This window comes from Mus caroli, unplaced genomic scaffold (genome assembly GCF_978045245.1).
Source record: "Mus caroli unplaced genomic scaffold, Mus_caroli_1 scaffold_15, whole genome shotgun sequence".
Lineage (NCBI taxonomy): Eukaryota > Metazoa > Chordata > Mammalia > Rodentia > Muridae > Mus > Mus caroli.
In genome coordinates, this window is record NW_028227270.1 from 74,075,794 (window position 1) to 74,096,752 (window position 20,959).

At 44.2% G+C, this 20,959-nt stretch overlaps 2 protein-coding genes across 4 annotated transcripts in view; one reads left to right on the top strand and one right to left on the bottom strand.

The window, feature by feature from the left end:
- Kdm1b (lysine demethylase 1B) overlaps positions 1-340 on the bottom strand; it is a 41,288-nt gene extending 40,948 nt beyond the window's left edge. For both annotated transcript variants that reach the window (XM_021180047.2, XM_029468251.2), the window contains exon 1: positions 221-340. The gene's annotated coding sequence lies outside the window, so the exon portion shown is untranslated. The remainder of the gene's footprint in view (positions 1-220) is intronic.
- Positions 341-678: 338 nt separating this feature from the next.
- Positions 679-18,520, top strand: Tpmt (thiopurine S-methyltransferase). 2 transcript variants are annotated; one of them, XM_021180278.3, is made up of 9 exons: positions 679-786; positions 2,304-2,484; positions 3,845-3,937; positions 8,235-8,367; positions 9,163-9,215; positions 11,756-11,830; positions 15,068-15,153; positions 16,487-16,531; positions 18,214-18,520. In XM_021180278.3, the coding sequence occupies exons 2-9, from the start codon at positions 2,360-2,362 to the stop codon at positions 18,324-18,326; spliced, it is 723 nt and encodes a 240-aa protein (XP_021035937.1). In that variant the 5' UTR covers positions 679-786; positions 2,304-2,359; the 3' UTR covers positions 18,327-18,520. The 2 variants fall into 2 exon arrangements, with proteins under 2 accessions (XP_021035937.1, XP_021035938.1); XM_021180279.2 differs by having other exon boundaries at positions 693-786; positions 2,288-2,484.
- Positions 18,521-20,959: the final 2,439 nt, after the last annotated feature.

Below are 20,959 nucleotides of genomic sequence, written 5' to 3' on the forward strand. Positions count from 1 at the left end.
ACGAGTGGGAAAGCCCGCGGCCCCGCAGCCCAGCGCGGGAAGCCCCGGCTTGCACAGGGTCCCCCGCGCCACCCCTTCCAAACGCGGGACGCCGGGGAGCCCCGGGGAACGCGCGCGCCTCCAGACCAGGCTCAACACACAGCCGGCCGCTTTGTGCGGAGCTGTCACCCGAAGCCCGCCGCCACCCCCAAACGCGCCCGCGTGAGGCTCGAGTCCTTACCTCAGAGCGCTGGCCAGGGGGCGAGTGCTGCCCTGGGCTGCACCGGGCTGCACCGGACCGCCGGATCCGCACTGCCAGCTGCAGCAGCTCGGCCGCCGCCGCTTCCGCCCCTATCACGCCGTGACCCGGAGTGGGAGGAGCCCACAGGCCCAGGGAGCAGGAGGGTCCCGGCGCTCGCCCCGCCCCGATGATTTCCGCCACTGCGCAAACTCGGCAGCTGCGAAGGGCGGGGCCCTACACGTTCTGGGCGGAGTCCTTGCTCCGGGGCGGGGCTTAGGTTTAAAGGTGGGGCCTGGGCGGCCTGGGTGGGGTCACAGAGTCCTGGGAGGGGCCTGCGCGTCCTGGGCGTGGTCTGCACGCTGGGCGGAGTCTGCGTGTCCTGGGCAGAGTTCTCACGCCCCGGGCAGGTCCTATTGGACCGGAGCCTGGATAATCTTTTCCGGGGTGGGATCAGTCCACATTGGGCGGGGCCTTCGCCCCGGGGCGGGGCCTGTGAGTCCTTGCACAGCTCCCGGCTTACAAAAGCGTACTAGGGTCTGAGTGGCAAGCAGCTAGCTGCAGCCAAGGTAAGTTCTCAACCGGTGGTAAAGGCGGTGATCTGCTAAGACTGTGTGAGCCTGTTAAAGCGTTTTTCAGAATGGGGCGCCCGAAAAGCACGGATGACCCAGCTACTTGAGTCCCGAAAAGGGGTTCCGGTAACCGCAGCAAAAACTGGGAATAAATGATCAGACTAGAAATGCTTTGAGTCCGATGTATTAAGTAGCCCCTGGCTTAGTGGTGTGTTTCAGATAACACATGTCCAAGTGTAAAATACTGAGCCATCCTGGAGATTTGTGGACTTCAGTGAAGTTAAATTTTCAGTTTAATGAAATTCAAAAATAAAACTAAAGCAGAAGCCAAGCATTGTTGTGTACGAGGAAGCTGAGGCAGGAGGATCAGGGCGAGCTAGAGGTCTTCCTGTACTACATAGTGAGTTCTAGATAGACCCTCTATCTAGATAAAAATAAAGAAAAAAAAATCCTAGGCAGAAAAAGATGTTTTTTAGGTAGGCATATTGGACGTAAACGTTTATTAGTGGGAGTTATTGTGGATCTGTCTTTTCTCAACCTTGTACTTTGCACCTTTATTGTTTTTAGAATTTTATTTCTCAAAAAATGATCAGTGAGCACCACTCTGAGGCGCTGTTACAACAGCTAAGTGATTGTGTTTATCAGCCCCAGCTTCAGTGAGGTAGAGCTGGGTGGGCCAAAGATCTTTCTTCTGTGTTCAGGAGAGCCCTTGTTTCTGAGGGCACCTTTGGGCCCTCAGATAGAGAGCGGAGATGGGAGGAGAGTGATTCTCTTGCTTTTCTGTATCCACAATAATCCCATACTTCCCTCCGACCTCTCAGAATGCTGGACTCAGCCCCCTGACATGAGCTGATGGGAAAAGCCTTTTGTTAGCAAATACTTGGCTGTGAAGTGCATTTCCGTTCCCAGAGTTGATGGAGATGTCCTTCTTTAATCCTAAGCACAGAAGCTAAATCATGCAACAACAGGACATTTCCTTACATTACTGCCTTTGTGACATGTTTGCTGGTTCACAGATTCAAGACATATGATCACCAATGATTTAAAGGGCAGGTCGGAACTGTGGAAATTTTTTTTAGATTTTTTTTTTTTACCTTATATGAACGAATGTCCTTCCTGTATTGGGTCCACTGCAACTGGGGTTACAGACAGCCACGAGACACCTTATGGTTGCCGGGAATTGCACTGGGTTCTTAGGAAGAACAACAAGTGCTCTTATCTACTGCTGGGATTGAAGGCATGCTGCCATTCGTATCTTGTTTGTTTTTGAGAGAGTCCTGCTACGTAGTCCTGGGTGGCCTGGAATCTACTATATAGACCATGTCAGCCTGGAATTTGCAATAACCCTCTTGCCTCTTATCTCCCAAGTACTGGGGGCATGTGACGCCACTCCTGTCTTTAATGCTGATATATGTTTTTAAAGCTATTGCCCAAGGTAGAGAGGGTTTTGTAGCGTTCATTAATAGAATCACAATGTTCCTGAATGACATCATTGTAGATATCTTTCCACTTAGGCACTGGAGACACCAACCTCAGAGACAAAAATTGTCTACAACCCGTGGATGGTACCATGTCCCTTGATATGAAAGAGTACCCTGATGCTGAGGTACAAAAGAACCGAGTACTAACCCTGGAAGACTGGCAAGACAAGTGGGTGACCCGTCACATCTCATTCCATCAGGAGCAAGGGCATCAGTAAGACATGTTTGGTCTCTGGCAGAGAAATGCTTTAATCAGAAACTGACTCTGGAGGGTGTGTGCCTTGGTGGGTAGAGAGAGCTTAGCACGAAGGAAGGTCTTCGTTTGTTCTGAAACACTGAACAAAGCTGGGTGCAGTGGCATATGCGTGTAATATCAGCGTTTGAGAGATGGAAGCAAAAGCATTAGAAATTGAAGCTGCATAAGTGAGTCTGAGACCAGTGCTAGGCTCCAGAGAGAGAGAGAGGAAAGAAGAAAAAAGAAACTGACTTTGAAATAAAAGTAACATACAAGGGCTGGAGAGCTGGCTCAGCAGTTAAGAGCACTGACTGCTCTTCTGGAGGTCCTGAGTTCAAATCCCAGCAACCACATGGTGGCACACAACCACCCGTAATGAGATCTAAAGACAGCTACAGTGTACTTACATATAATAAATAAATAAAATCTTAAAAAAAAGTAACATACAAATACACTATTGCATTTCTTTTCAGACACACTATCATCTCATATCATTAGGGAATCACAAAGCACCCATAACACATCATACTTTGATTTCTCTCAGTGTGCAATAATCTGACTTACGGATGTATGAAATATATCTTCTTGTTAAAGCTCACCCTCACTTTGGTCACGTTGGTCACAGGTGCTTATACATGCAGCAGATACTGAAACAACATCTAACTTTCTGTCTCCTTATGTTCTAAAGCAAGGGCAAGCAAGGGCGAGCTCCCACAGGCTCCCTCAGCAGATGTAGGCACTTGCCACCAATCCCTACAGCCTGGGTTCCGTCTCTAAACACCACATGAAGGAAAGTGAGAACTGACTCTTGAAAGCTGTCCTCTGACCTCCAGACATGTGCTATGACATGGGAACATCATACATGTGTATGATAGATGTACACATAGACATATACACACACACCATAAATTAACTTAATTAAAATTAAGGAAAGAGTTAAACTTATTGAGAAAATATTCTCTGATATTTTGAAAATATATAAATTTAGAGACCCCTCTTCTTAACATCACTTTCACATAACAACAAAAATAAGAATATGAATATAAATGCAGACTTTTCCAAATATATTTCTCAAGGCAACATAAGCAGTTTTTATTTTCCGGTCATGAAAACTTCAGGCTGTTAGTCATATGTAATACTAAGTAGCTGCGTAGTGAAGCAAGTAACTTTGAGTGTAACCGGGAGGTTGTAATAATTAACATTACCTCCTTGTTACACTGTTGAGAGTACTGAGACAATGAATGCAAAAGTTCAGAGTGTCATAAATTCTCCTCTCCCCTTTCCTGTGAATCCGGGCTAGTTAAAGCAAGCACTGTGGTAACTTTGTTCTCTTCCCCAGGCTATTAAAGAAGCATTTGGATACATTTCTTAAAGGCCAGAGTGGACTGCGAGTGTTTTTCCCCCTCTGTGGAAAAGCTGTTGAGATGAAATGGTATGTACTGTATCACACCTGTGATCTTGGCAATCAGGAAGTGAATTAGTTGGGAACCAAATGGGGAAACCTCACCTCCTTTTTCATGTCTCCTGGATCTTTGTATGTGATTAATGCTTGTAAGTGGCTGAGCAGTTTCAGTAACGATGGCTGTTTGAAACAGAGGGCAACAAAAAACACGAGCTGTGGTGAACGCTTTTTATCAAGGCAGTGTTCATAGTGAGCGTCAGCTAGTCTTGGCAGAGCAATTCTCAGGGTGAATATTTAACAGGGTATGTGTAGGTTTTTTTTTGTTTTTGTTTTTGTTTTTTTTTAAATCTGTTACGTATGAGGATACACCATAATAGCAGAACTTGGAAGATGCAAGAGAATCAGGAGTTCAAGACCAGCCTTGGCTACATGTAAGTTCAAGAGGGCTGCTGGACTAGGGGATACCCTGTCTCAAAAAGGCCGGGTCACCTAACATACAAAGAGTTACAAAATCCCATTCTTAGTAAAAGAGTGCCTTTATTTTTAGGTGATAGTTATAAAATTAGAGATACTATTTCTAAACAACAAGAGGACAAACTGAATCAGGAATGACCTTGTCTCTCTATATTTTGTTTCAAAGGCCAAAAAGAAAGAAAAAAAAAGTAAGAAAAGAAAAAAACTGTTGGGGGAGGGGAGGGCAGAGGGGCTGAGCAGTTAGCAGAGTTGGGAGAGCCTTTGCCTAGCATGCACAGGGCCCTGGGTTCTGTTTCCAGCATTACTTAAAACAAGGGTGGTGTGCACACCTGTGATCTTGGCAATCAGGAAGTGAATTAGTTGGGAACCAAATGGGAAACCTCACCTCCTTTTTCATGAAACCTCACCTCCTTTTTCATGTCTCCTGGATCTTTGTATGTGATTAATGCTTGTAAGTGGCTGAGCAGTTTCAGTAACGATGGCTGTTTGAAACAGACGGCAACAAAAAACACGAGCTGTGGTGAACACTTTTTATTAAGGCAGTGTTTATAGTGCAGAGTTCAGCTCGGCTCTCCCTTCCTCCCATGAACAAATAGGAGATTTTGTTATTATGAACTGCTGTTATAAAACCAGTGGTAAGGAGGGTGGTTCCTATGAGCAGTCCTCTACAAACAGAACTCACAAGGCACTGTTCCTACAAGGTTAGCCTGAGTCACCACCCCCTGAGATTATTTTTACATGAAATGCTACTGCCAACGATAATGCACAGCCACAGCCACGTCCTCCAAGAGGTATGATTACTTAAAAACTGAAATGTTAAAAAACGTAAATGTTCACTAAGAGGAAAGAACAAGAGATTGGTAGGAAATGTTAATGAATGCAGAATAGCCTATGCCCTCTATGGAAATATAGCTATCTACCCAGCAGGCACACATGCATCTGGATTTTATTCTCTAATAGAGTAAAAGTTTTATAAGCCCCACTGGCTCAATTTATAGCTAAGCCTGCCCTCTGAGGCCACATCATACCCAGAGACATACACATAAAGAAAAATTTAAAATAAGCAAATAATATTTTTTTTTAAAGCTGGGTTCTGACATTTATTTATTTATTTATTTATTTATTTATTTAGGTTTTTGAGACAGGGTTTCTTTGCCCTGGCTGTCCTGGAATTCACTCTGTAGACCAGGTTGGCTTCAAACTCAGAAATCTGCCTGCCCTCTGCCCCCCAAGTGCTGGAATTAAAGGCATGTTTTATGTTTTAATGGTCTCTCACCAAACCAGAAGAGTGACTTTGAAAACTATCTATGAGAAAACAACTCTATAAACAGAAATGGTAACTGCGTCTGGAGCACAGAGCTTAGGCAACATTAATGAAACCATATAGTTCACTAGCTGGGTGTGGTTACTGAATTTTTAGGGGTCTCAATCCATTTATATTAAAAAAATATCAAGGATTTGGGGATGTGATTCAGTGGCAGGGCGCATGCCTAATAGCCACAGGCTCAGGATTCAGTCCCCTAAACTGCAAAATAATAACTGAAATAAAAACGCAGAGTCAAACTACTGTCGTTGCATGTAAGTTGCCATATTAGAGTACTGTTTAGTTCTGAAACTGATCTCTGTGTATGTACAGGCATTGGGTCTGAGCACATAAACTAACCAGCAGAAGAAGTCAAAAAGCACTCAAATGAAAGAGGGAACGTTATTTTAGTGTTTCCCTTTTGCCTTGTTTGTATTCCAGGCTACCCTGCATGTGTTGACTGGGCAGTAAGCACAAAGACATCCAGTCAACTTGGATAACTTCTTTGTTTATATTTTGTAACTCCAGCAGCACGTATGGAGAATGAAAGAAATAGTCTCTATCTGCCAGAGTACAAATCCCCTGGGCAGTCTGCGAGACAAGTTATTCGTATGTTTCCTTTCTAACAATAAGGAGCCCACGTTCTGCCCACAGTGGGAGTGTGTGCTCTTGCATAGATAGATAATAGGTACACTCTGTCTCGCTCCCAGTTAATAGATGAGAGGAACATCATGTGATGCTCACTGTTGTGTGCCTGCAATTCCATCCGAAGATGACGATGTCAGGTCAAAAGCAAACCCTGTGGAGATGAGTTAAGCCGCATATTGATAATACTAAATGCACGTGTGTTCTCTTCAAACAGTGCCTCGCTACTCCAGCGTACCCTAGGCCCAGCCTTGCCCCTCTGCACATGGTGTTAGAAACTTCCTATTTGGTTTCCCTCATCCCAGTACTCCACAGCAATTCCAACAGAAGGTTCTCCAACACCCACCTTCTGAAGCTGTTTTTGTGTTTTACATGTGTATCTGCAGATACACATGTCTGATCCGAAAGTCCACACAAGCTGTCTTCCTCTATTGCTCTTCCCCTTATTTTTTAAGAGAAGATCTCCACTGAACCTGGGTTCTCCTGACAAGCCAGGGTCCTCTTGTCTCTCCTTCTCGGCACTGGTCTTACAGGCATGGCTGCCATGCCTAGCTTTCTCTGGAGTTGCTGGGGATCTGAACTCGGGTCCCCATGCTTGTGCAGGGAGCTCTTTACCCATTAAGCCTTTGCCTCCTTCCTGGCTTTTGGTCTTGATATGTTTTTTTAAAGATTTATTTTAAGTACACGTTGGCCAGCGTGTCGCGTGAGTACAGGTCAGGAGAGGCATCCGATCCTCTGGAGCTAGAGTTATAGGCCACTGGGAGCCACCTGATACAGGTGCTGAGACTGCTGGGGCAGCTCCTCTTACCCACTGGGATATTTCTCCAGTCCCTTTTGTGGGCCTTTGAGACAGAGTCACACGCAGCCCAAGCTAGTCTCAGACATATTACATTGCTGTGGCTGACCTTGAACTCCTGACCCTCTAGCCTCTACTTCCCAAGTGCCGGGGTTGTAAGCTTGTGCCCCTATGCCCAGTTCACAAAGGTTTCATACTGATTCCTAACCTTCATGTTCCCATCTGCCTTGTGACTTCTGTGCATGCTTTTGCATAGTGCAGTAATGTTTTCCTGGGCTCGCACTGCATTACAGGAAAGCTGACTAGCTTGTGTGACTTGATATAAACTCACTTCTGTGTCTCAATAACTGTGGACCTGCTACTGTTTCCTTTCAACCAGAAGGTCCTCAAAATGTGAACTATGTGACTACAGTGCTTGTGAGTAAGGTGTTAGCTATTTGTATACAGTAACAAGATTCCTTTTTCCAATCACATTTATTGTTAATAAGTGGAAATTGTAAGACTACTGCCAGAAAGCACTCAGTGCCTCAGGCTTTCAAGTGGGTCAATCAGCAGCCACATGTAGCAGTGTTTAAAAATTCATTTAATTACATTTTTTCAATTTTGAAACAGTCTTGCCCTATAGTCTAGCATGGCCTCAAGTGCAAGGTCTTCAGCCTCCGCAGTACCGCAACTGGAGGTGACATCATGCCTGACTTGGCTATTTAAGTATAAGCCAAACAAAAATGTTAAATAATCTCTATGGGACTGGCCACATCCACATGCTTAGTAGCCAGCATGACCCATGGCTGTGTCTTGTCGAGGACAGTGATAGCCATATCCATCATCACAGAAGATTAATCAATAGCCAATGTTGATTTGAAGGGATTGAAAATCATTCCCTCTAATCAAACACATTTATATGAATGCCTGCAAAAAAATATGGATCCCTTAGAATTAAAGTAAACAATGGATTTCTTTTGTTATTTCCTCTTTCTACTGTGTTGATAAATTTTCAACACGGGGCCTTAGGCATGGCGGGGACTCTGAAACTGAGTTTTAGTTCCAGCCAGGGGGAAGATGGCTGTTTATCGTGGTTTTTACTTTGCTGTAAATATGGTTTTCTGCAGGTTCGCAGACCGGGGACACACTGTAGTCGGTGTGGAAATCAGTGAAATTGGGATTCGGGAATTTTTTGCAGAACAGAATCTTTCCTACACAGAAGAACCACTTGCCGAAATTGCTGGAGCCAAAGTATTTAAGGTTCGCATTGATTATGGTAACTATTTCCATGCCTCACCAAAACCTGATTTTTATTTTGATATTTTTTTAGCATGAATAGATGAGGATGTTAAACAAGTGTCAGATGGGTGTCTCTACCACAGGTTAACTACACCTCACACACTGCCAATCTCTACCACATGTTAGCTACACCTCACACACTGCCGCTCTCTATCACAGGTTAGCTGCACCTCACACACTGCCTCTCTCTACTTGTCGTGCACTGTGGTGAGCTAGGCCTTTAGCGTACAGATGGCAGTTCAGCACTCGGAAGGTGGAGGCAGGAGAATCATGAATTCAAGCTAGTCTAGGCTAACATAGTGAGATTTGTCTCAAAACAAAAGATGATTGATTGATTGATATGATATTAAAGATAAATGGTAGAATTGGAGCTAAACATATAGATGATAGATTGGTACATAGATGATAGATAATAGCTACATTGATATTAGAAATAGATTTATAGATGGTAGAATATATATCTGTGTGTGCACATGTGCAGGTTAGAGGATAGCTTGTGGGAGTCTGTTCTCTCCTTCCACCATGTAGGCTCAGGGATTAAACCCAGCCTGCCTGGCTTAGCTGCAAGCACCTTACCCTCTGAGCCATTGGGCTGGCCCCCATCCAGGTTTTAAAAGAAAACATAAGGTCCAGTTAAAGCCTAATGAACCTTATTGTGTTTAATGTGTGTCCCCTGGCTCCCTGTCCTTATCTTGATCATTTAAAGACTTCCTAATTAAGTATAAAAAAACCCTGTTCTTTGTTGTTTCATTACAGAGTTCTTCAGGGAGCATTTCCTTATACTGCTGCAGCATTTTTGATCTTCCCAGGTAGGACCGAGTGCTCTCTATGTATCTGCACCATCATGTGAGTGTGTGGGTGAGTGTGACAGCGAGTGTTTGTGTAAGTGTGAGTGTGACTGGGTGATACCTTTGCACCGCTGTGTGTGAGTATGTGAGCGTGTGTGTGAGAAAGAGTGAATGGGCGTGTGTATGTAGCTGTCAGCCCATGACGTGTGAGTATGTCAGGGTGAACTATGTGTGGATGTTAGCGTGTGTGTCTGTGTGGCTGGCTGCTCTGTCTGCACTGTTGTGCATGTGAGTGTATGTGGTTGAGTATGCGTGAGAGTGTGCGTGTATGTTTGAGTGTGTGCATGCAGTGGCCCATGAGTGTCAGTCAGAGGACAACCTTAGCTGCCAGTTCTTGCCTTCCACCCTGTTTGAGACAGAGTTTCACAGCTGCTTTGTACTCAAACTGGACTTCAAACTTCTGGGCATTCTCCTGTCTCCACCTCCCAGCTCACTATGGGAGCACTGGGCTTTCATGTCTTGCTTTGACATGGGTTCTGGCTCTCTGAACTCGAGTGTTAGAGCAACTTTAAAAATGACAGTTTTTTTCTTTGTTCTGCCTAGCTCCCAAATAAATGAGACAGACACTCTACAATTTATTTAACCGAACTTTACAGCACAATATCTGAGCATTAATTAACTAACCTATTCTAATCTTCTAATCTGGCTACCTCCCAGCCAAAATCCCTGAGACACTTGCATTTTAAATCTGGCTCCCTCTGTTCCAGGTGCGTTCCCATGCAGCTCCTGACCCTTTCTTCATGGTGAATCCTCTCTGTTCCTCCCCTCACTAGAGTCGGAAGTCTATCTCTTCTTTCCTCTGCTCAGCTATTGGCTGATCAGCTTTTATTGACAAGTCAGAGAATAAATGGGGAGCCATGTTTACACAACATTCCGGGAGGGGATACTTAGAATAATCATTACAGTGCCATGTCCGGATTGTAACCAGAAATGGGAGCAGAGAAATCAGCATTTGAATAACAGAAGGATAATCTATACACAGTGCACAATAATGTTATGCCTACACTCATGGCCCTGTGCTTAGTGGTTAGTGCTTATCCACTGAACCATCCGTTTGTTCATTTAAAGGGGAGTGATGGCACATGCCTTTAATGCAGTGCTTGAAACAGGCAGATCTCTGTGAGTTGGAGGCCAGGCTGGTGTAACGTTCCAGGCCAGCCAGGGCTATTTCAAAGCGAAAGTGAACCTTGGTCCAGCAAGATGGCTCAGAGGGTAAGGTGCTTGTCCTACAGGCCTGATGACCTAAGTTCAGTCCTCAAAACCCACAGTGGAAGGGAAAAACTAACTCCTGAAAGTTGTTCTCTGACCTCCACATGTACTTCTTAGTATGCATGTGCTTGCACACACACACACACACACACACACACACACACATACACACACACACACACACCTCTCATCATCATCATCATCGTAATAATAGTAGCTGGATTTTTGGCTACTTTGTGAGTTCTTTTTTCTTTTAACCTTCTCCACCCCTCCTCATCTACCCTTTCAACCCCGTAAAACTAGGTAGGAGAGAAAGGATAGAGGGGAAAGGGAGAGAATTTATCCTTAGACTATTTTCTGCTAATTAGGGGCATCGAGTTCTTTGGGGCAAGTTTAATCTTCGAAGTCAGGATATTTAATTTCTTCTCCTCATCTCTTTGTGCACGAGTTCTCCACAAACAGCAATCAACCACAACCCACCAACAGCCATCAATCCACTGTCTTGGGGCCCTAGCATTTATATATCCTCCTGACACATTCCCAGAATTCCAAACATCATATACTCGCAGCAACTATCTGCAGCTGGTAAAACCACGCCCCTGCTAGAGCACGAGGCAAATCGTTGTCAGCTGCTATGGAAAATCTGAAGCAGCCCCACATCAGGGATTAAAATGAAAATATATATTTCTGTATTTTTAAAGAAACTGAAATTCTCACTACAAGTGATAACAACAACAACAATAGTAATGAAGGTGGGCCCTGCTGGGAGGTGATAAGATGGGGGTAGATCGGTTCACTACTCCTGTGCACTTCTGCAGCTTCAAGGATTGTCCTGCATCTGCTCTTACCAAAGCCTTGTCTTTCTGCTTCATGGGGGCAGGTCCCGGACTTTCAAAATCATCCTTGTGATGCAGAGCAGGTAGGGTGAAGGTAGGGAGAGGAAGGCTGTGTTTTCCACCTGGCACCTGAGCCTGTAACAAAGGCAATTACAAGGCACAGGAGGCAGGATGGTACCAGACAAAACCCAGTGCCTAAGCATCAATGCCCGAGGTTCCTACCTCTTCTTTCCAAGTCAAAGCAAAACAGAATGCCGTGGAAGTTAGGAGGTGGACAGTCCCACAAGTGGATCAGTACACCCCTCTAATGTCTATAAAGAAAAGCAAGCATGAGCTACTGAGACCTTGGTGATGGGTGATGTCCCAACATGCCCCTTGGTGAACCCCAGACATCCTGTTTGAGATTTGACCTTTTTCAGATGGAATGTAACAACCTTTCCCCTCTCTTTTGAGCAGAGCAAACATCGGCAAGTTTGACAGGATTTGGGATAGAGGAGCATTAGTGGCTATCAATCCAGGCGATCATGATCGGTAAGTTGGTTTCTTCAGTTGCCTTGCTTTCCTTTGTGTTGAGCTGAGTCTGAGGAGAGTTAAAGTTTGTTTGAAGCCAGTGGCTCGGTCACTTTGCAAGCTTTGACCAAAGTACTGTGTAGTTCTCTAGGCCTCAGTTTACCCCTCTGCCACCGAGTCTATTTCAGTACCTAACTGCCGCTAACACCAGTTGGACTCTTGTCTTGTGCAGGGCATTGTTAGAAGTATTTTGTGTGTTAGCTCATATAATTAACATGACACCCCTGTGACATAGATGCTGTCTATGATTCCAGTTTGCAGATGAGAAATTTAAAGTCAAAGAAACGTGTCCCAAGTTAGGCAGCTAGTACCTGCTGAGTTTGCTCAGAACTTCATGTTAAATGCTCTCCAAGAGTTGCTGTGGCAAGTCAAAGAAAAATATGTGTGCCAGGAGTGGCCTTGCACACCCGTGATCCCAGCACTGGGGAGACTGAGGCATAAGGCTTGGGAGTTTGAGGCAAACCTGGGCCTCATAATAAGCCATGAAACTATGTCAATTGATAGATGGATGAATGGATGGATGTATGGATGATAGGTGGATGGATAGAGAGATAAATAGATAATAGATGATGGATAGATAGATGGGTGATAGGTGGATGGATGATTGATAGATGATAGATGGATAGTGGATGGATAGATGGGCAGATAGATCAATACATGATAGGTAGATAGGTAGATAGATAGATAGATAGTAGGTAGATGATAGACAGACAGACAAATAGGAGCAATGAAATCCATGAGAAATGCTAACTACAGAGAACTATAAGCTACTGGCTGTCATTACAAGAGCACTTGTTGATAATTTGGGTGGTCATAATTATAACTAGCCTCACTAGAAAGTAAAATTAGGAAATCCTGTGAGAAAAATGCAATCCCCATTTCCTGTGTCAGTAATACCACACGTGTGTCTCCTTGAATTTGGCAGGTTGGATACTGAATTACTCATTACACAGAAGCAGGCTCTTCACACACAGCCAATGTTCATGGTCCATCTAAGTGATGCCGTTTATTATCATTTATTATTATTATTATTAATTATTATTAGTATTATTATTAGTATTAAAAACTAATTGCTTCATAAGTAAAGCTTCTAGTCAAACTCAATCTTTGAAAATTAGAAGATTCCACACTGGAACTATCCGTCTTTTCTTTCCTTCAATGATAATCTCTCTCCTCTCCCCTCTGCTCACTTTTCTACCTGTGTTCCACCCCACCCTCCTTCATCTTCTGGGCTTTTCTCTGCGGTGCTTGCTCCTGAACCATCACTTGAGTCCTGCTCCTTTGCCTTCAGCTTTCAACAGCTGTTCATGAAGTCCCGTCCTGCATCGGGGACGGGGGTTGGGGGTTGGGTGGGTGGAGTATGATTGGGGGGATTGGAGGTGGGTGGGAAGAGGGCGTGGCTTTTGCCGTAAGTTATAGAATGCCGCTCTGGCCTCCTTCCAAACGCCCACACTGCTTTTCCTATGTATGCTGTGCATTTCCACATGATGTCAATGACCTTTACCAGCTCAAAAACGTCACCGAAATCCCTTCAGTCTTCCTAACACACCATATTTGTGGACCACATTCAGTTGTGCTAAAATGTTTTAAGTTTGTAGGTATAGCCTGAGCCCCCTCCAGCATGTTCCTCTGTTTCTCTGGGGTTAGTCCCTCCAGGGGTTTTGGTTTGCTCAATAAAAAGCCACAGATGGCAGGGAGAGAGCACAATGCAGACCAAAGGGAAGGCAGGCATTGGGCCCAGCTGCTTCCTGCATTTGCGCCTCTACCCTTGGCAGTGAAGGACAGCCTAGTGGACCCTGACACGCTCCGTTTATGGCTGACCAGGCAGTGACACCCAAGTAGAGGTTTACTTAGGGAATCGAGATCTAATTGACCAGAGAGTCTAGATCCTTCTATTCTCCTGCTCTACCTCTCCCTGCCCACCTCCCACCCCGTGTGTGTCTGTGCGTGTGCCTGCGCCCGCATATGCACACATGGTGGATGCCCATGGAGACCAGAAGGCGTTGGATACCCTGGATCTGAACATGCAGATGGTTATGAGCCACCCAGTGTAGACGCTAGGAGAAAACTCTGGTCCTCTACAAGAGCAGTGTGTGCCCTCACTGGGCCATCTCTCCAGCCCCGATTGAAAGTCCACATTCCAAGAGAATTGATGTCTGTCAGTCCCAAGAGATACGACTAGGCCAGTCTGGTCATCCTAAGGACATACTTCTTCTTAAGAGCAAGGGTCACACCAGCTGTGATGTCTCACATCTGCTCTCCCAGCACTTGAGAGGCTCAAGCAGGAGGATTGCAGTCAATTTGAAGCCAGCCTAGGCTACATAGTGAGTTCCTGGCCAGCATGGGCTATAGAATGAGTCTATATTGAGGTTAGGGGTTGTTAGAAAGTTAAAAAGTGAGCCGGGCGTGGTGGCGCATGCCTTTAATCCCAGCACTTGGGAGGCAGAGGCAGGCGGATTTCTGAGTTGGAGGACAGTCTGGTCTACAAAGTGAGTTCCAGGATAGCCAGAGCTATACAGAGAAACCCTGTCAAGAAAAACAAAAAACAAAACAAAATAAAAGTTAAAAAGTGAAGGGTTCTGCTCAAAAGAATAATTTTTTCTTTCTCTCTTTCTTGTTTTTATTTCTTTTTTTTAATTTTTTGGTCTTAAATCTAACCAAGGCTATCCTCAAATTCATTATGTAGCCCAGGCTGACCTGCCAACCTGGGTAAGGGGCAACAAGAACCAGATGTTAGTTACTGTTCTATTGCTACGAAGAGACACCACGACCAAGGCGGCTTATAAAAGAAAGCATGCCGTTTCAGAGGGTGAGTCTGTGACCACCATGGCAGGGCATGGCAGTGGGTAGACAGGCGTAGGACTGCAGCAGTAGCTGCGAGCTTACTCACATCCTAATCTCCATGCAAGAGGCAGAGAAGGAGCAAGCCTGGGCCTTCTGGGCCTACCCGCGAGCGACATACCTCCTACAACAAGGCCACACCTCCCGAATAATTCCACCAACTGAGAACCACTGTTCAAGTGTATGAGCCTCTGAGGGCCACTCTCGTTCAAATCGCCACACAGGTTTATATGATTATGATGACTTTAATGTTCAGTTGATAGTAAATGCTGGCTTCCTTTATCGCCTCTTGTCTCCTCCAGCCCAGTCTCTATAGAGAAATGAAACATATGAGTTTTTTGTGTGTCTTCTTTCTAGCTATGCAGATATAATACTGTCCCTACTGAGAAAAGAGTTTCAGTACCTTGTGGCTGTCCTTTCTTATGATCCAACAAAACACGCAGGTAACACTCGTTTTGGTTTTGTTTGCCTAATTTCCCCAATTCAATTCTATGAACATGTAAGAATTCTTTTTCCCTGACTTCTCTCACGGGAAGCACACTGCTTATGTGCATGAAGATAATTCTGGGCATGTTTTCTTACACTCCTTCTGTGTTTTGTTCAAACTATACAAGTAAGAGATGGATGATCCTAATGTAAAGAGAGAGCTCACGAGCCCTAGATTAAGAGAAAGAAACATGGCTGCCCTGCCATGGGCGTTGCATGGCTGTGCTGTCTGCAGAGGTGTAGATGCATGGGGCGAATGTTGATGTGCACTCAAATACATCCCCACGGGAATTCAGACAAGCAAGGAAGAGGCATGAGGAACTGTGGGGTTGTAGGAAAAATCTCTAAAATCATGGGGGTTGGTTTGGGTTTTGAGACAAGGTCTCACTTTAAAGCTCAGCCTGGGCTAGCTTCAAACTCAAGATCTTTGTGCTTCAGGCTCCCCAAGTGCCTGGACTATGACATGGGCCACCACACCTGGCTAACCTTTTTAATTTTGTCTATTGTATGCTGCTACTGTCCTCTTACATTTTGTCTTGTGTGGTATGTGGCATTGGTAGGGATCAAACCCAGGGTGTGGTGCCTGCTGGGCAAGCCTACTATTGAGCTTCATCCCTGCCTTGACTCTTTTGTCTTGAATGTCTAGAGAGGATATTTTCATCTGACCCATCTTGTTGCTTTGGGAGGAAGCTTTTGCAGCACCCAGGCTGGACCCCAGGGCTTTCGCAGTGCTAAGCAAGGTCTCTCCCACTGAGACACAGCCCAGTCTGCACAAGGAAGCTTAGTATTTTCCTTGGACAGACTCCTATTTTCATGAAGGAGTTAAAACCAAATAATCAGACTTTTACTTTGTAAGACTCTTTCTTGATTTCTTGTTTGGGGGAGAAGGTTGTTGGGTTGGTTAGCCAGTTTTGAGGGCCCAAACGCTCCTTTTCCTCCACCGGGTGGGTGCTGAAACCACACCTGGTTCCTTGGGTTTTGTTTGCAAAGGAAACTGCCAATGTAGCCCAGGCTAGTTCCTGAACTCTTGACCCTGCCACCTTGATACCCTACATGTTGGGTTTACATAAGGCCCTATCTTTAAAAATGCCCACACACATACCCCACAATAAAACAAAACAACCAGAAAGGCATGCTTCATCCTCACCTATTTCGATTCCTGAGTGGTTTACAGAATAAGTATCCATGACATCTCTGAACTAAGCTAAGAGGTGAACCCCAAGAATTTATTTGTCTTTGGAATTAGTGTTGGAAAAGAAACGTATTCTTCATCACACTTCTCTTTCCTAGGCCCACCATTTTATGTTCCATATGCTGAACTTAAAAGGTTATTTGGTAAGTTAATGTTTCTTTTTATTACATGTGTCCGTACATATGTGCCTCTGTGTGCGTATGTGCATATGCATGTACATTTATATGCATGTGTGTATGTATATGTGTAAGTGTGTGTATGCATGTGTATATCTGTGTGTATGTGTGTATATATATGTATATGCGCATATTATATGCATATGTGTATATGTGTGTGTGTACATGTGTGTATGGATGGATGGATATGTGTGTGCATGTATGTGTATGTATGCATGTGTGTGTATATATATGTGTATGTGTGCATGTAAGTATATATGTGTGTATAGTATGTGTATGTATGTGTGTGTAAGTGTGTGCATGTATGTATATGTGTGTATGTACATGTGTGTATGTATAGATGGATATGTGTGTGCATGTATGTGTATGTATGCACGTGTGTATATATATATGTGTATGTGTGCATGTAAGTATATATGTGTGTATAGTATGTGTATGTATGTATGTGTGTAAGTGTGTGCATGTATGTATATGTGTGTATGAATGTGACTTGTGCAGGTCACAGGACAACCTGTAGGAAGCCAGTTCTCTCCCTCAATTCTGTGCATTGGTTCAGGCTGTCAGGCAGGTGGCAGGCAGCAGGCACCCTGATCATAGGGTAGACGTTATACTCTTCATGTTTACTTTTAAAGATTTACTTTAATTATTTTAACCATGTTTCTGTGTATATATGTCTGTATGGGTATGTGTGGATGTCTATAGAGGCCAGAGACATCAGAGCCCCAGGCTCTGGAGTTACAGGCAGTTGTGAGCAAACTTGGATCTTGTGTGAGAGTAGGGAATGCATAAGCTGCTGAACCATCTCCTGGCCCCACTTATGCTCTCTTTAAATAAATAAGGGCAGCAAATCAAGCAGGGTGGGCACACCTGTAATCCCAGCACTCCGGTAGCTGAGTTGGGAGGAAAGAAAATTCAAGGCCAGCCTGAGTTTGGACCAAGGAGAAAAGCCTATCTAAAAAAACAGAATTAAATAAAAATAAATGAAGAAGGATAACAGTTAATTGTTGAGTTGCTACAGAACTATTAGTAGTACATGCAATTAAAGGATATAAAATGTAAAGAGTAGAGAGCCGTTTATGGGAGACTGTTTTGTCCTAGAAAAGGGACTAGTCTCCCTAATGTGCCTTTTTACTGGCCATACCACCTGTAGCCCTAGCATTAGGGAGGCTGGAGTTGGAGGACCAGAACGTTGGGTCACCCTTTTTACATAGTGAATTCAAGGCCAGCTTAGTCTATATGAGACCCATGTCTCAACAAACAAACCAAAACAAGCTAGAAGGGGCTAGGAAGATGTAGTGATGAAGTGCCTGCATGAAGACCCAAGTTTGTATCCTCAGCACACACCTCAAAGCCAGACCTGTTTGTTCATGACTGTGATCTTAGCATCCTTAGTACAGGGAGATCCCAAAGCACGCTGGCCAGGTATGAGCTCTGGGATCAGCGAGAGATCCTGTCTCAATTGATAAAGCAGAGAGACAGAAGACACCAGGCATCAGCCCCTGGCTGCCAAACTCACATCCACGCATTCACGTGCACAGAGACTCAACACAAGAGAGATAAGGACTGTAGCCACCAAGTCCTCAGGAGAGTCTCTAGAAACAGCCCTTATGTCTTTTGCAGTATGTTAACCTGTTCCCTTCTTACTTCAGGTACAAAATGCAGCATGCAATGCCTTGAAGAGGTAGATGCTTTGGAAGAAATGCATAAAGCCTGGGGACTTGACTACCTTTTTGAAAAATTGTATCTCCTTACAGAGAAGTAAAAAAAACCAGCCTGGTAGTGGAGCACACCTTTTATCTCATCAGGCTAGCCTGGTCTACCAGTGAGTTCCAAGACAGCCAGAGAGACCCTATCTGGAAAAACCAAATAGAAAACCAACCAACCAAACAAACAAAAGACACCCAATCAATCCCTGTATGAATTTTTTGAACAATTAAAAATTATGTTGAGGGTTAATGTCTTAGCCATGGTTTCTGTTCCTGCACAAAACATCATAACCAAGAAGAAAGTTGTCACACAGCAGCTTCACACCAGAGTCTTCTAGAATGTTCTCTGAAACGTTTAGGCAACTCAGGTTCTGACTGTTCCTGAGGATATCAGCCAGGTCCTAGCAGCCTCCAGTGATGAGACAGGCTCTCACCCTTAGTGACACAAGTGCGCTGTCTGAGCCATACACTCGCTGGCTGCTTCTCCATGTCCTTGTCATGCAGCTCCGACTCCTGTTTGGTGACATCCCATCCCATCCCCTCTAAGCTGTCAGTGCTAAGTGGTTTTGCAGGTTGGGATGGGATATCCTGCGTGGGAGCTGAGGGACTGGGCTGCTCTCTGGAGATCAGCCCAGCTAGGCTTGCTGTCTTCAGTTGCTTCACATCTTGAGAGCAGAAGTAGAAGATGTGGGAGAATTTGCTCTGGAACGCCAGGCCTTCTGACCAGACAGGGGTTCAATTTTTCAACATAATAGTCTTGCCGATTCCAGCCCACGTGTGGCTTCTTTTCAGTTCCCTTTGGTACAAGAAGGTTCTCAAGATGATTATATTCATCCTCGAAGAAATTCTGAAGGCTCTTATGGAACTTTCTAGAAAAATCATGGGTCAGCTTCTTTAAATGAGCTTGATATATCATTGGGTATGCAGCAATCTCTCCTGTTGCCCTCTCTCTCGCTCTCTCTCTTTTAATTTTTTTTTAAAGTATATGAGTACACACTGTAGCTGTACAGATAGTTGTGAGCCTTCATCTGGTTGTTGGGAATTGAATTTAGGACCTCTGCTCACTCCACTCAGCCCCCTTGCTCAGGCCCAAAGATTTATTATTATAAATAACTACACTATAAGCTGTCTTCAGACAGCACCAGAAGAGGGCATCAGATCTCATTACATGTGGTTGTGAGCCACCATGTGGTTGCTGGGATTTGAACTCGGGACCTTCAGAAGAGCAGTCAGTGCTCTTACTTGCTGAGCCATCTCTCCAGTCCCCTGTTGCCCTCTCAGTAAGATCCTTCCCATTGGTCTTCTGAAGGATGAGGGTCTTATAACCCACACCCACAGTGACATGCCTACTCCGACAAGGCCACACCTTCTAATAGTGCCACTCCCTTGGCTGAGCATATACAAACCATCACAGTTAAAAATACAATCACTTAATTTTTCTTCTCATGCAACATTCAGATCTTTGCTCACTACTTTTTAAAAATGAAATCACACACTAAAATGTTATAAGTCAATCAATCCTTTAAAGATTGTATGACTAGTAGCAGAACATTAAGTACTCATGTGTCTTTTTAATAGTCAGCTTGCATTTCTTCTATAACTAAAAAAACAAAAACAAAAAATAATGCTTTTAACTTTAAACAACACATTCTGTATGGAAATATAACATTTTAACAGGATTTGGGATAGTCTAAATTTTGTATTAAACATTATACTTTGCTATAGATCTTAATCTACTTAGGACCCGGAACTACATCTTCACCGGCTTCTCCACTTGTATAATTCTATATGTGACAGAATCAAGAAATGTAAAAAAAAAAAAAAAAAAAAAAAAAAAAAAAATTAAATCAACCTATATGGAAAGGTATTTTTTCCTTACAACTGTAAGAATAAAACCTTTTAAAAATATTTTTCCTAGCCGGGCGTGGTGGCGCACACCTTTAATCCCAGCACTCGGGAGGCAGAGGCAGGCGGATTTCTGAGTTCGAGGCCAGCCTGGTCTACAAAGTGAGTGCCAGGACAGCCAGGGCTACACAGAGAAACCCTGTCTCAAAAAAAAAAAAAAAAAAAAAAAATTTTTCCTGAGCTTGGTAATTTTTTTCTTTTAATTTGTCTTACTTAAATGAGTGGTCTAAAGCTGTCTATTTGTGAAAGTTTAGGTTCAGAATTTGTCAGTTTTTATTAGCAGTCACATTTTGTTTAAAAATTGGTTAATATATGTATATGCATATGTACTGGCTAGTTTTGTGTCAACTTGACACAGCTGGGGTTATCACAGAGAAAGGAGCTTCAGTTGGGGAAATGCCTCCATGAGATCCAACTGTAAGGCATTATCTCAATTAGTGATCAAGGGGTAAATACCCCTTGTGGGTAGGACCATATCTGGGCTGATAGTCTTGGTTCTGTAAGAGAGCAGGCTGAGCAAGCCAGTAAGGAACATCCCTCCATGGCCTCTGCATCAGCTCCTACTTCCTGATCTGCTTGAGTTCCAGTCCTGATTTCCTTGGTGATGAACAGCAGTATGGAAGTGTAAGTCGAATAAGCCCTTTCCTCCCCAACTTGCTTCTTGGTCATGATGTTTGTGCAGGAATAGAAACCCTGACTAAGATAAATTGGTACCAGGAGTGGGGTATTCCCGCGACAACCTGACCATATTTTGAGGAGGACTGTGGAAGGACTTTGGAACTTT